The sequence below is a fragment of the Cajanus cajan genome, chromosome 2, assembly GCF_000230855.2.
Source record: "Cajanus cajan strain Asha chromosome 2, NIPB_CcT2T_4, whole genome shotgun sequence".
NCBI lineage: Eukaryota > Viridiplantae > Streptophyta > Magnoliopsida > Fabales > Fabaceae > Cajanus > Cajanus cajan.
This window is the reverse complement of record NC_138518.1, coordinates 78360891-78375692: the sequence shown is the minus strand read 5'-3', so window position 1 is coordinate 78375692 and position 14802 is coordinate 78360891. Positions and strand designations below refer to the sequence as shown.

At 29.3% G+C, this 14802-nt stretch overlaps 2 protein-coding genes across 2 annotated transcripts; both read left to right on the top strand.

Annotated features, from left to right (window-relative positions):
- Positions 1 to 474: 474 nt before the first annotated feature.
- On the top strand, positions 475 to 3670 carry LOC109799692 (gibberellin 20 oxidase 2). The gene is made up of 3 exons (XM_020360302.3): positions 475 to 1320; positions 2333 to 2663; positions 2801 to 3670. Exons 1-3 carry the CDS (start codon positions 809 to 811, stop codon positions 3074 to 3076), a joined length of 1119 nt encoding a protein of 372 aa, XP_020215891.2. The 5' UTR covers positions 475 to 808; the 3' UTR covers positions 3077 to 3670.
- Positions 3671 to 4690: 1020 nt separating this feature from the next.
- On the top strand, positions 4691 to 13646 carry LOC109799703 (E3 ubiquitin-protein ligase RGLG3). The gene is made up of 12 exons (XM_020360314.3): positions 4691 to 4846; positions 5542 to 5759; positions 7016 to 7100; positions 7182 to 7322; positions 7405 to 7518; positions 10884 to 10978; positions 11077 to 11156; positions 11234 to 11339; positions 12376 to 12503; positions 12588 to 12729; positions 12829 to 12885; positions 13354 to 13646. Exons 2-12 carry the CDS (start codon positions 5565 to 5567, stop codon positions 13435 to 13437), a joined length of 1227 nt encoding a protein of 408 aa, XP_020215903.1. The 5' UTR covers positions 4691 to 4846; positions 5542 to 5564; the 3' UTR covers positions 13438 to 13646.
- Positions 13647 to 14802: the final 1156 nt, after the last annotated feature.

The window sequence follows — 14802 nt, the reverse complement described above, 5'->3', positions numbered from 1 at the left end:
TTTCATTTTTAAATAATGGATTTTATAAAACTATAAAATTTATATATAATTATGTCATCAATAATTCTACCAAAATCTTTCTTCTTTATTTTTTTGTTTATTTCTTCTCATTTTTTGCTCTCTCATATTTTTTCTTCTCCCTTTTTCCTCTCTTGCCCTCCCTCATCTTCTTTTTTCTCTTTGTTTCTCCTCCCTATCTTCCCTATTTAATCTTTTTCTTCCCTCTCCTCGCATGTCTTCTCTATTTCATATTATCTTTCTCCTTTTGTTCATCTATCTCACTTATTTGTTCTTATTTCTCTTTTTATTTTTTCTCCTATATTTTTTTATCTATTAATATTTTTTTATTACATTTTTATTTATCGATATTGATGTACAATTTATTGACTAGATAACTATGAATCATCCTATGATTCCTATCAACCTTCACCACCTTAGGTTTAGAGGTTCACCTAGAAATTTTTTTAAAATGTTATGATATAAATTCATTAAATTTTGTTAACTATTAAAATATGAACTATAAAGTTTTATTTAAAATTCATGTTTTAAAAATCTTTTTTAAAAAAATTTTAAGTCGTGAAACTTCTTTAAAAAAATTTAAAATCCTTTAAAATTTACAAAACTTTTTCATACTAAAATATTCTTTCAAAACTTTAATTTGATACACCCCTTAAATATTTTTTTTTATTTTGTTAATTAAATATAAATGCACCGTGTGTAGTTTTATATATGTATAAATATATGTGTTGCGAATTGATTTTTTATCCAGATCGTTATACTTTGGTTAGTGAAAGTGTATCTCATTTCCATGGAATCAAACACTAGCACCGTTGTAGTCCCCACTCCATCAACTGAAGTCAGTAGTTTTGACTTCAAATCGTTGAATAATGTGCCAAAGCAATTTGTTTGGTCATCTAAGGACTTGATCAAAGGCAGTTCAGAAAAGCTGAATACACCCCTTATAGACTTGAAGGCCATCAAGGGTGATGAGATTGCTATGGCTAATGCCGCAAAGCTTGTGAGGGAGGCATGCATGAAGCATGGTTTCTTTGAAGTCACAAACCATGGTGTAGATCATGATCTCATCATTGCTGCTCATCGTGAATATGACTCCATTTTCAAGCTTCCCTTAGAGAAGAAGTTGAGTGCTAAGAATAAGCATAACAGGTGGGGCTACTCAAGCGCTCATGCAGAGAGATATTCTTCTAGTTTGCCATGGAAAGAGACATTTACTTTCCTATACCATTACATCCATGAATCGGACTCAGAAATCGTTGACCTTTTCAAGTCTTTCTTAGGGGATGAATTCGAACAAGCTGGGTAAGATCTATGAATAATGTCACCATACATTATTATCTCATTTTTTCATGTCCTTCAAATCCACAAGCATGCAAGCTGTGTTGCATAGATACGTACGGTACCATATGGGTACAGGACACCTAATTTTTTTTAAATATAAGATACAGGTACATTAATGTAATTTTAAAAATATGTTTTTAATTATATATAAATCTAAGTAAATTGAATAAATGATAAAAAAAAAATCACAAATAAATAGAACATTTGTTACTTGAACTATAATATCAAAAATAAAAATCATAACACCTAAAACATGATTATAATAATATCACATTTGAAATATGATACATATTTTAATCCTATTATATTTATCTTAAAAGTTTCAATCTCATCATTTCCTTATTTATCATCCATGAAAATAGTTGCTTCTTACTCTTATTTATCATGAGAAAGAGTTGTAATTTCAATATGTCAATCCATTCAAGTAGATCTTATTCATTTTTATCAATATTTCACATTTTACTCTCATCCTTTATATAACACTTGCTCTTTCTTGAGAGAAGAAGAAAATTTGTATGTATAAAAATTAAATTTTCAACTCTCTTAGAATCAAATCTATTCTTTTCATAAAATGGTCGAAATAATATATATTTCAATTTCTCTCACAACAAAAAGATAATAATTATTGTGAGAGAAATTTTTGTACAACATATTGGAATTTAGGAATTATTACATTATACATGACCCACTAATCATTTGGTTTTATTTTTAAATTTTTTTTGTTGACATATATAACTTTTATTTTTTAGAATTGGGTATAGATTCGATACATACCCAAAAAAAAATACTCATATGTATACAAATTATGTACTTAATTTTTTAAAAAAAATATTCTAGGATACCTGATGTACTCACGAGTACCTAAAGTGTACAACCTGACTTTTGGAGTATCCATATTTCAGAGCATGCATTAGTTTATTGATTTTATTGAATACATATTTTTTTTGTTAACTTTTAAAAAAAAATGAAATAGGTTGGTGAATCAAAGATACTGTGAAGCAATGAAGGAAGTATCTATGAATATTTTGGAGCTATTGGGCATCAGCTTGGGTGCAGATCATTCATATTTTCAAAGATTTTTTGAAGATGGTGAAGCAATAATGAGGTGCAACCATTATCCATCTTGCAAAAATCCTAACCTCACCCTTGGCGTTGGCCCTCACTGTGACCCCACTTCGTTAACTATTCTTCATCAAGAGCAAGTTTCGGGTCTTGAAGTTTATGTTGATGGAAAATGGCTGCCTGTTCCTCCTCGTCATGATATACCTGATGCCTTAATCATAAACATAGGTGACACATTTAAGGTATGCACATACATGTTTAGTCTCTTGAATATGATCTAAATATATTTTTTATCTCTTGAATTTAAAATATTTGTGATTGATGATATTATTGTGGTGTTGAGAGCTTAAAACATTTTTTGTGTGTGTATCTTAATTAGGCTTTGACAAATGGGGTATACAAGAGTGTCCTTCATAGGGTGGTGGTTAACGAGAAGGTGAATAGGAAGTCTCTTACTTTCTTTCTAAACCCAAGAGCAGACAAAACAGTGATACCACCAAAGAATCTGTTTGAGAATGAAGAGCAAAGGGATTATCTTGATTTCACATGGACTCAGTTGTATGAGTTTACGCAAAAGCGACACAGGGCTGATCCCGACACACTTTCATCGTTCGTGTTGTGGCTTGGCACTCAAGAACCACCACCATCCAATTAATTGGATAGTTTTCTATGTACACTAGCTACTACTCTTTTGGGCCCCACTGATTAAGTACACTAATTAATTAAGGTTGTGCCAGATATAACCTGATTTCTACATGTTCTTTATTGAGAACAAAAAAAATTAGATACAAGTATTTTGGTTTCCTTGATCCAAGTGTATGCATTATTATTATGAGTATAAATAAAACCTAGTGTACACAAATATTATGAATAATATAAGATTTAATTTCAGATTTCTTAATGAAAGTGTATGTATATTTATTGTTGTTGTTAAATTTGCCTTCTAAAAAAATTTGTTCAGCTTCAGCTTACGGATCACGATGTCTACGATCCATATATTAATTTTTACTCACGATTATTAGACAAGAATCAATAATATGTTAAAAATCTTTAAATCAAACATTTTATTTACTTAATAATAATTAGTCAAAATTTAGTAATGTTTAATTTTATTTTTTTAATAATTTCTAATATTCCAAAAATTTTATTGAATAAATATATCCACTAAAATATAATTTTAATAGTTGTAAGAGTATCAAACTCATGTAATGAAAAATATAATTTTGGACTAAATCTTGAATTATTTGTTTCAACTCATAATAATAAGGGTAAGCATAACTTGAAAAGAGAAAATATTTTGATTTTATTTACAATTTTTTTTTTACTTTTCTTGTATAAATTTCTAAAAATAGAAAATAAAATAAAAATAAGATGGTATATTTTGTAGCATGTAATTAACACTTCTTATATTTTATTAATAAACTCTTATATATATCTTCCTTAAGGTTCATAATTTATAGATTTGAACATTTTTATAGTTTATATAAGAATTATCACAAATTGTTCGTGATGTTTATATTTGGCTCATACGATAATATATTCCTCCTTTGTGTAAATTATATATTTAGAAGAAAATTAATACGAGTTTTAAAATGTAAGTATTATTGAGTTTGAAAATAGTAGAATGGTAAAGAAATTCAAAAGGCGTAAAAGCTTTGATTCAATGATTCACAATCACATTCACATGAATAGATAATGCACCTTTTGCCAAGAGTCCATCATTTTCAAACAAAAAGTACGAGTGCACACATCAAAAAGTCACCAAGTCCAACCAATGTTAAATTATGCCTTGTTGGAAAGGTTATCCTTTTCTAATTAAAATCTTTTGAGCTTTTTTTTACTAGTTTCTCTAAATATAGTTATTTTAAAAATGCTAAAGTTTTAAAATAAATCCGGTGACATTTAATATTTTACATTACACATTTTAAAATTTTGTAGTAAAACAATTCACGAATCGTATAGTGTTTGATTAAAATCAAAGTGATACATATTTTTAGTTAATTAATTATTAACCTTATAAAAAAATTTAAGTGCATTTATATAAAGAAGATAGTTTTTTAGAAATTATTTTGATCTCTATATTTAATAGATTATTATATTTTTTATTATTAAAAAGTTAAAAAAACAATATTTTTATCAAATCTTAAAATTTTGAGACTCAAAAACTAATCATAGTTAAACCAATATATTTTAATTGCTAAATTTTAATTTTTACTTATTTTTAATAAAGATTAAAAGTGTCTGAATTTCACGCATTAAAAAATAAAGACATAAAATAATGACCGACGTTAGGATGTTTTATGTCTGAGAAAATATGGTCAAGATACTAAAGATAGCGCGACCGAATGCAAGAGCAACTGAAGCTTTTCAATCATTTCGAACTCAGCTTCGTTGTGTATCTCTTTCTCTCTCCTATTTCTTTCAGGTAACTCAACTCTCTCTCTCTCTCTAAAGATTTTGAATTTGCGATGCGATTGCAGAATATTCACAATCCTGTTAAGATTTTTCAATAAATTGGATTCATTTTTTACGGTCTTCAAATCTAATGTTAGACTGATTTAGTTGTTCTGGCAAGTAACGTTTGGCACACAGCAGCATGTGTTATAGCTGTTTGCCTTTTGGATTTCTCTGAATTATGATGGTTTTTCTGCTTTTCCACTATGCTCCGTTGCTTGTGGAACCTAGATTTAGGAGGATTTTGTTTGCTGAAAAAACTTTCTAATTTTTGTTACTGGTGAAATATGTTTTTATTGAGTTTGCCCCAAGAATATCTCCAAGTGAAAGTTGGAGACTAATTTCTTTTTTGACGAAGTCAGTTTCATAGACACGTCAGAGAATCGAACTCCTGTCAGCATGCTTAATCCGTATCAGGAGGAGTATGTTTACACTTTACATAAGCTACTGTGAATGATGCCTAAATTGATATGCTAAAACCAGTGGTTTTAACCGAGTATTTATTTCTTCTTATTTTCCCTTGAACTGTTATAATTTACAATTTACTGTGAATCGTTAACACTTCTTCTGATGTGGTTTTCATTTTAATTCGTTTTAACTTAAGTCCTATTTTATTTTTATCTCCAACTCTTCATTGTTATTTATTTACTTTTAATTTTTATGTAGGTGAAAGAGGGACTATAATTATTATGGGAAATGTAGAGTCAACACAAGATGTTCATGATGATGTTTCGTGGCAACACCCTTCCCATGATGGACGTTCCGAAAATACTAGCCATCAATATCATCAATCCTCTTCATATGCTGGGAGTTCAATGAATACTAGGCATCAACATAGGCAGCAACCCACATATATAGCTGACAATTTCAGTTCATTGGATCAGGTTTTTGCTGCTACACATGCTTATTGATGTAGGGAAATAAGTCATTATCAATCTTCGCATTAAAATTTCTTTCTAGTACACTAGAGGAGGAATCCTCGATCAGCTGTGTAGAATTTTTTTTTTAAGACTTCATGAGTTTGTATAAAATATTTATTTGTTGATCAGTTGAACTCCACAGTGTATTAGGAATTTTTTTGAGGGTTTTTTAAATTAATTATATATAGATGTTGGGGTACAAACAAAATCTCACATCATTGGATATAAAAAGAAATAAAGGTTAATAAAGTACATATAGTCTCTATTGGTATGAGACTTTTTAAGAGATGACCAAAAACAAAAATATAAGGATTTAGGCTTATAAAGTGAACAACATTATATCATTGTGTGTGTGAACCCTGGATAACCAACAGTGATATCAGAGCCAATGGTCTCGGATATGAAAAAAAAAAGGTTTCTTTTGAAGGAAGGTTAAACCATGATCTTTTGTTTGAGAGAAAGGTTTATTGGGATACAAACAAGATGACCAAAAGCAAATTAAAAGTAAATAAATACAATGAGCAAGTATGGCTAAAAAAAAAATTTCCATGAAGGGAGGTTAAATTATAGTTCTTTATTTGAGAGGAGATTTGTTGGGGTACAAACAAGATGACCAAAAAAAGTAAATAAAAATATGGTGATACTATGAGCAAGTGTGGCTAAAGCTCTAAGGACCCTCATTAAATACTCGTAGATAAAAAAAAAAATTCCACTAAAAGAATGTTAAACCATGATCCTTGTTTGAGGGGAGGTTTGTTGAGGTACAAACAAGATCACCAAAAGAAAATTAAAAGTAAGAACCCTGGTTGCCCAATAATAGATTGTCTATTTATGAACATACTAACATTCATTGAATATGTTACAACTTAAAAATATAGATTCATTTATACCTGCTTTAGTTTCAGAAGCAATATGAAGGAACCGAGTTCCATTTGTAAATGTTGGCAACTTGGCATGGCCTCTACCAGCACTTATAAAGAAGAAAATAAATTAACTAACTATTGGTTAACTCAGTGGTTGAGCTAGATAGGTTGAAATCAATTATATAGGGGAGGGGGATGTTTAAGAACACAACAAAATAATATGGAATTTATTAGTTCTGAAAAAATGTTTATTAGGGACAACATTTCTCATAGTCATAGCAGAAACAATGTACCTTATCTTGCTCTTACTGAATTGGATTCACTGTTAAAAATACTTAGCTTTAGCACTTATTTCAGGTTGTGTCTGCTTTGAGAGAAGCTGGTCTGGAATCTTCGAATCTAATAATTGGAATTGACTTCACCAAAAGCAATGAGTGGACAGGTTATTTTTTTAATATAAAATTAATATATTACATACTTATACTGTGGAGAATACAGAAAAGTCACACCTTGATAATTGTAGGCAAGCACTCCTTCAACCACAAAAGCCTTCATTCTGTTGGAAACACTCCTAATCCGTATGAGCAAGCAATCTCTATAATTGGCCGTACTCTATCTTCTTTCGATGAAGACAATCTGATACCATGTTTTGGATTTGGTGATGGTGAGAAGCTACTTCTGATTTACTTTTCTAGGAACTGTTATTTGCTTTCTCTTTTATTAATTTCATTCATATACCTCTGCAGCATCCACACATGATCAGAATGTGTTCAGCTTTTATCCTGGTGATCGCTATTGTCATGGATTTGAGGAAGTACTGGCGCGCTACCGAGAGATTGTGCCACACTTAAAATTGTCAGGTTTAATATTATCATCCTTGCTGGCTAGATTTTACAATTTTATTACAAGCTTATATCTCTAATATTATTTTATGACCTCGGACAATAATCCCACTATAATGATTGTCTAGAAATACTTGTATGATGATGATGATTGCCACCCTCAATTGTGAGCCAAATTGTATGATATTTAGATGAAATTAAAACACAGATAAATACTTGTTGAAGACATGATGATTGATGCAAGGAATTAATGTGCTGATCCAATCACCTGCAAATCTTGTGAAAGCCTTCTTATGCAGTTCATACTCCCTAGTAAGAACTCTCCATGGAGCAAGTTTACATGTGGTACGATTAGAAGAGACATAATGAGAGTCACAATTTTTATAACCACTTTTAAGCACTATCTAAACCCCTTTGAGGTTAAAAACTGGTGCATTTTCAAATTAGAGTGGTCAAAAAGAATGAAAAGGTTTTGAGGGATTAAAGCCAAATTTAGAGAACTTTAGAGGGACTAAAAACATTTTACCCTTTGTAAATTCGTGTCAAATGAATTTCTATCTTTTTTGGACATATAAACGTGTATTGGATATATGATAATGCATAGAATTGAAAGTTTTGTTTTTTTCACAATATAAGAAACACAACCTACATTTCACACACGTTCTCCATCTCCACAGTTAGACAAAAATATATTTCTCAATCATCTCAAATTACTCTTCATTTATCTTTATCTTTACACGTGTGTGTGATTTTCTTAACCACATATTTGTTTTAGTTTTAAAAGAATATATCACAATTTAAATTATTTATTGTAAATCTAAAATATAATTTATATTCATAATAATATATATTTATGATTAATTTAATTATCTAAAAATCAAGATTTAACTTGTGCAATATACAAGCTAAAATATTAGTTAAACTAAAAGTTAGTATATTAATAAATAACAAAAAATACATGTAAGATATAATTTAAGACAATAATATTTTTTGACGATAAATGATAATATAGAAGTAAATTGAATGAAAAATATAATACATATTTTTGAGATTTGTTAGCATTATGTTATTTGTTTAATGTAATAAATCATATTGTTTTTAATTAAAAAATAGGTCTTCCTTGATTGTCAGACTTCTTTGATGGTGTGTTTGGATAAGAAATTTTACAAATTCAATGAATTTTAAATTCTTGATATTTGAATTACTTTGATTTCAATTTCCATCATTCTTAAAATAATTTGTTTGGATAAGTCAATTCAAATTTTTTAAATTTTAAATTATTGGGTTAAATATGATAATTTGATTCTACCATGGTAAATTTGATTTTAAAAATATATTTATATGTTGAGATTCTTAAATTAAATTTTATAAAAATAAATATTAACTAATTTTTAAATATTTAATAATTTTAAAAATTAATATTAGATAATATTTAGTAATTTTAAAAATATTTTTGAATATTCAATAATTAAAAATATGAAGAGATAAGAGATAAGATAAAAAATATAAGTAAAATAAGAAGAAAAAAAATATGAGAAATTTTAAATTCTTACTTTTTTGGAAGAATTTAAAATTCTACTATTTCAAGGAATTTCACAAATGCTTGAATTTTAAATTCCTTATAAATTCTCCATCCAAACAAGATATTTCACCTCAAAGAATTTGAAATTCTTCAAATAAAAGAATTATTCCATTTAAATTCTCCATCAAAACACACTATGAGTGAAATTAGTCAGATTACCCAACTCATTCTCTAGCGGAAATCTTTTAGCTGTATTGTCTTGAGTATATACCTTTTTAAGAAAATTCCAAATTTCTTTAGCAGTCTTGTATGGCTTAGATTGAGACTCAGATGCTATTCAAGTGAGCTAATTATCCAACTCGTAACCCATGCATCCTTGATTTCCCACTTAGTTAATTTCTCAGCATCTTCATGTGCGTGATTACTCCCATCAATGTGACCCCGTAATTATTTCACTTTGACAAATATTTTGAACTGAAATTCCCAGTAGGAATATTTTTTTCTCAATAATGCAAACAAGAAATTATTGAGTTATCATGAGGCATGATATAATAATAAGGATCAAAAACAAGACAGCAACACTGAGAAAAATTACTGATAAACACAAAGACAAGATCACCAAGGTCAGAATGATGTTGCTTACGAAGGTAAGCAAGAACCTGCAGAATCCCAACAATGTCTGCAGGTGCACTAGAATTGACCTTGGTTATGAGTTGAAGGTCTGATACCATGTCAAAGATCAAGAGATACCATGATAAAACTTAAGAAAGCTTTTAGGAAAAAATAGTACGGCTCTGTGCATCATATTTCTCCTTAAATAGACAAGTAAAATGCTTTACAAATACAAAAGAGACTACCGGAGATTTTGTCCTAAAGTCTAACCTAGAATATTCTGTCTGCTACAAGCTATTTATGGTAGAAGAATATTACAGCTACCATCTGCTATATACAGGTAATAAACAATAATAATAATAATAATTAACATGTGACAAAATAAATTACAGCCAGACCTTAGTAGATGGCATTAACAGAAGTATAAGTTGTACAGAAAAGAATATCTGAGAGAAAAACAAGCCTTGGATTCAGTTGTGAATGGGAAACCCCTCTGAAGGAGTTTTCTCCTTGTTCTTCTATTTTTCCATTAACAACGATACATTTCTTAATCCATTCTCTCATTCACTTGCTTCTTGTTCTGTTTCTTGATACTTTCTCTTTCTGTTGGTTATTTCCCCCCCTAGAATCATTAAAATCTTGAATTTTGAAGTAACTTGCCAGTTAGGAAGTAAGTTGTTTGTGCTGTTTAGAAAAATTTGAATCTGCACACCTCATTTGTTATGGAGGTATAGGGAGTAGAAAAGATGCTCCATTGTGATGTATTTGGCTGGAGATATATTGTAAAACTTTTAGCCAAAGATCTCATCTGAATCATCTTTTGTGGCACGGACTTGTCTTTTAGCCTTATTTTAGGGTTTAGTTCACAGGTTTTTTTTTATTTTCCTTGTCATCCTGCAGGGACTAGGATGGTGTTTGGATTAGCTTCTTTTAGGGTCATGAAAGCTCTGTTTTGCATCTTCCTAAGTGCTTTGAAAACAAAGTGATTATTTCTCACAAATAAATTGTAAATAAGTGTGTACTAAATCACCCTTAAGTCAATGTATCTACTTTGTTTTCCTGTTTCATTTTTTTGCTGTTTAATCTCATTTTTAAGGATAATCCTGAAACTATATTCCCATTTTTCCCTTAATGAATTCTTCTTTTAATCCAAAATAGAAAAAAAAATCCAAGGTGAGAAATGACTTGGGTACGCAAGCAATGATATGAAGATATAATTATGTTATGACAGTTATCTGCTTATCCGTAGGTCCAACATCGTTTGCCCCTGTAATTGACGCAGCAGTTGACATTGTGGAAAGAAGTGGTCAATATCATGTTCTTGTCATTATTGCTGATGGACAGGTTTTACTATTTATGTTATTCCATTATCTTTCCATGACATGATTTAATTATCTTTCATTAATTTTCATGTGTTTATGGAATATCTTCCTTTTTTATAGGTTACTAGAAATTCAGATACACCACATGGAAAGTATAGTCCACAAGAACAAGCCACTATTGATTCTATCAGTGCAGCGAGGTAAAGCAATTTCTTTTGTAGTCTTTTGCAACTGTCATTGGTATCTGTCTTTAATATGGAGCTATTCTGATCATCAGTCACCATCCCCTCTCAATTATTTTGGTTGGAGTTGGAGATGGACCATGGAATGAAATGCAGCACTTTGACGATAACATTACTCAGCGCTTATTTGACAACTTTCAGGTACTTGACTGATGGATGTATTGTTGTTTAAGTTTTAGGGATTAGACAGCACAGGGAAAAGAGGTACTTATAATTAGACTCAGAAATCTCGAATATTGTTGTATATAACCTGATCTTATACCCCTATCTGTGCCAATAATCTAGGTCTATTACAAATTATAAAACTAATAAATGCCCTGCCCAACTACGCTGACTATGTACTGACACAAAATAGAAACAATAATAATCTTTTACATAGGATACATAAATATTCTGACACTTCCCCTCAAGATGAAGCTGAAACAAACAAAATTGTCTATCAAAGAAAATCGTAAAAACCTACTTGATTGCATGAGAGCTTGTAATGGGCTTCAGAAACCATATTTGAACCACAATACAATTGAAAAGAACTGGCGGTCAGCCACTGCTAAAGAGACAAAACAACAATGACCTAAAAAAAGCAGTACTGCTTGATAGAGTAACAGTGAGATAGACGCTGGATTACTGGAAGGATACACAGCCAGAAACACATAGGGAATAAATGAAATATGCACCACAGGAAAGAAACAACAAAGACTTGTGTTACCGAATGTGGGTTCATAGTGAACCCTATATGTGACAATGAATCTATCCATCTACCACAGAATTTTAATATATACACATTTATGATTTGAAATTCTTGTAAACAGTGGATATTTACCATATATACAATATACGATTCAACACAAACCTGAGTCTATGCTAACAAAACTCCACAACCCCACAACCAAGCATTGGTACATGACTTGGTAGAGCTCAAACTTTTTTCAGTATCAGTATTTAAAAATCCAGACTTTCTGCAGAAATTGTTCTGTGAGAATTAAACATAGGATTGGTATGTGAATTGGTGGTTATCAGTTTAAAAAATGACTGCTTAATCTTAGAAAAAGGCTTCAGTGTTCCATATTTTGAAATACCACCTTTAATTCTGAATCATTTATGGTATTATGAGTTTTCTTATTATTAATAATAGAATAACGATATGTTAGCTACTTTGTGTTCCTTCTTGCCCCTTTAGTTTGTGAATTTCACAAAGATCATGTCTGAGAACAAAGATGCATCAAAGAAGGAAACAGCATTTGCACTTGCTGCCCTTATGGAAATTCCAATTCAGTACCGTATAACCCAAAATCTACAAGTTGCCAAGTAAGTCGTGAAATACAGGTATGCTAATTCTAAATTATATTCAAGGAATCAAGGATAACAGAATCTCAAATTATTCTGATGCAGTGAAAAATCAGTAAGTTATCAACGCAGAAGGCCTCTTCCTCCGCCTAAGGAAGTAATAGATCGTGACAATGCAGTCGTAGCAGTTCCACATGTGACAAATTTTGAATCAGTCGAGCCAACAGCTCCAGCTGCAGTAGATTCAGTACGTTACTCCTCTACCCCAAATGAGGTTTCTATTTACTGCATTAGGCTCATTTAATAAAATTATGCTTACGAGATAAATGTCTTACTCTTGCTTTAGGCATGCCCTATTTGCTTAACCAATCCGAAGGACATGGCTTTTGGATGTGGTCATACAGTAAGTTTGTTTAATGAACTTGCTCTTATTTAATGCTTATGTAGGCGTTTTAACTATTCATATGTGAATTTATTTTTGGTTACATAGCTATTTATGTGAATGATAATCATAAATCTTTTACTTCATGCTGATGTCAATTTTAATGCTTATGTCAAATGAAATTTTTAAGTTATAATTTCCACGTTTGAGCAAATTATACTTTTGTGCTAGTGATGCAAGCTTAAAGGAAAAATGAAAAAGATGCTTTTCTTGCTCAGAATCAAAACTATGCGGTGATTTTAAATTGACTCGTCGTTTGATTTTTCAGAAAATCACATCAGCATCTAAAATTTAGCACAAGAAAAATGGCATGAATTGACAATCTATTTTCACTCCTTTAAATATAATTGCTGAGAGGAACTATTGAATAATTAAAGAACGTGTAAAAAACTGTCTTATTTATTTATTTTCATTTTGTTTTTGATACAGACTTGCAAGGAGTGTGGCGTGACATTATCTTCATGCCCTCTGTGCCGGCAGCAAATTACAACTCGATTGAGACTATACACGTGATTTGGAGATTGCTTAGCTGTTGGTTTATGCTTTATAGTTTATATAGCTTCTCTGTTGTATGTTGATAAGGAATGTAATGACCATCAGTAAAATTCGTTTAAAATATGTTTGAATATTTTTAGTTTATAAATAGTTTTTTTTTTAAGAGTTTGTTATTATGTTTCAAATATTTAGATATAAAGACATCAACATTTTTTTTTTGTTTTCGATTTATTGCATCATAGACTAATATCTGATTATTGAAATAATATGTAAGGACTCTTATATATAAGAAATTTAAAGTTTAATAAAAATATATACATGATTTAATTAAGGCTTAATATATATCATTTTGGTTTATAAATATTTTTTTAGAAATTTTAATTAGGTCTTAATATAAAATAAATTATAATTTAATCTTTTATCTTTTTATAATTTAGTTCCTACAATTAGATGTTGGTTTATAATCTGTAATATTTAACCTGACATAATATTTTTTATTTTTGTACTCAGGCACTCATGTTAAGTTTTAAATATCAGTGGTTAAAATTTTCTCTTATTTTAAAATTGTTATTATTATCTGTCTTACCTGAGACAAAGCTATATGTAACGACGGATCTAGGATAGAGTGGGGCTATCAGTTTACATTTTTACTTCATATATACTCTACAACATTAAAAACATATATAATGTAATATACTTAAAAAATAATCAAATAGTAATAAATTAAAATTTTCAGTGTACACATTTTTCTTTTTCACTTTCTATATATTGTTGAAAGAATGTCAAATTTATATCCTATTTAGACTTCTTATTTCAAAATATGTCTTTATATAAGTTATTATTGTTAATATCATATTAAATATTAAAAGTATGTTTATATTATAAATAAATTAGATTTAATGTTTATAAAATTAAACATTTGTTTTACATCTTTCTCATTCCTAAATTATTGCAAAATAAACTTTTAAAGAAATTTATAGGTCAAAATAAATTCTTATGTAAATCAAACCAAACTTATAAAAAATATGACAAATAAACTTAAGTCATAAATTTTTAATGATGATCAGGTCAGATCTAATAAAACTTAGTTTAACCTAATCTAATTTGTAACGATAGATATAAAAATTGTAAAAGATAATTATGATATATATATATATATATATATATATATATATATATATTAAAGTGATTATAATATTTTTAACGCTACAAATTTATAATAAATATTATCTACACTATATAAAATTTCTGGAACCGTGAGTGTCTATACGCCTGAAAGAGATTAGAGAATCACATTGAGTCTAAAATTAGAGTAAAATTAAGGCTAAAACGTATAAGTTTGATAGAAGCAGGAAGTGATGGAAGAAATTGGAAAATGAAGAA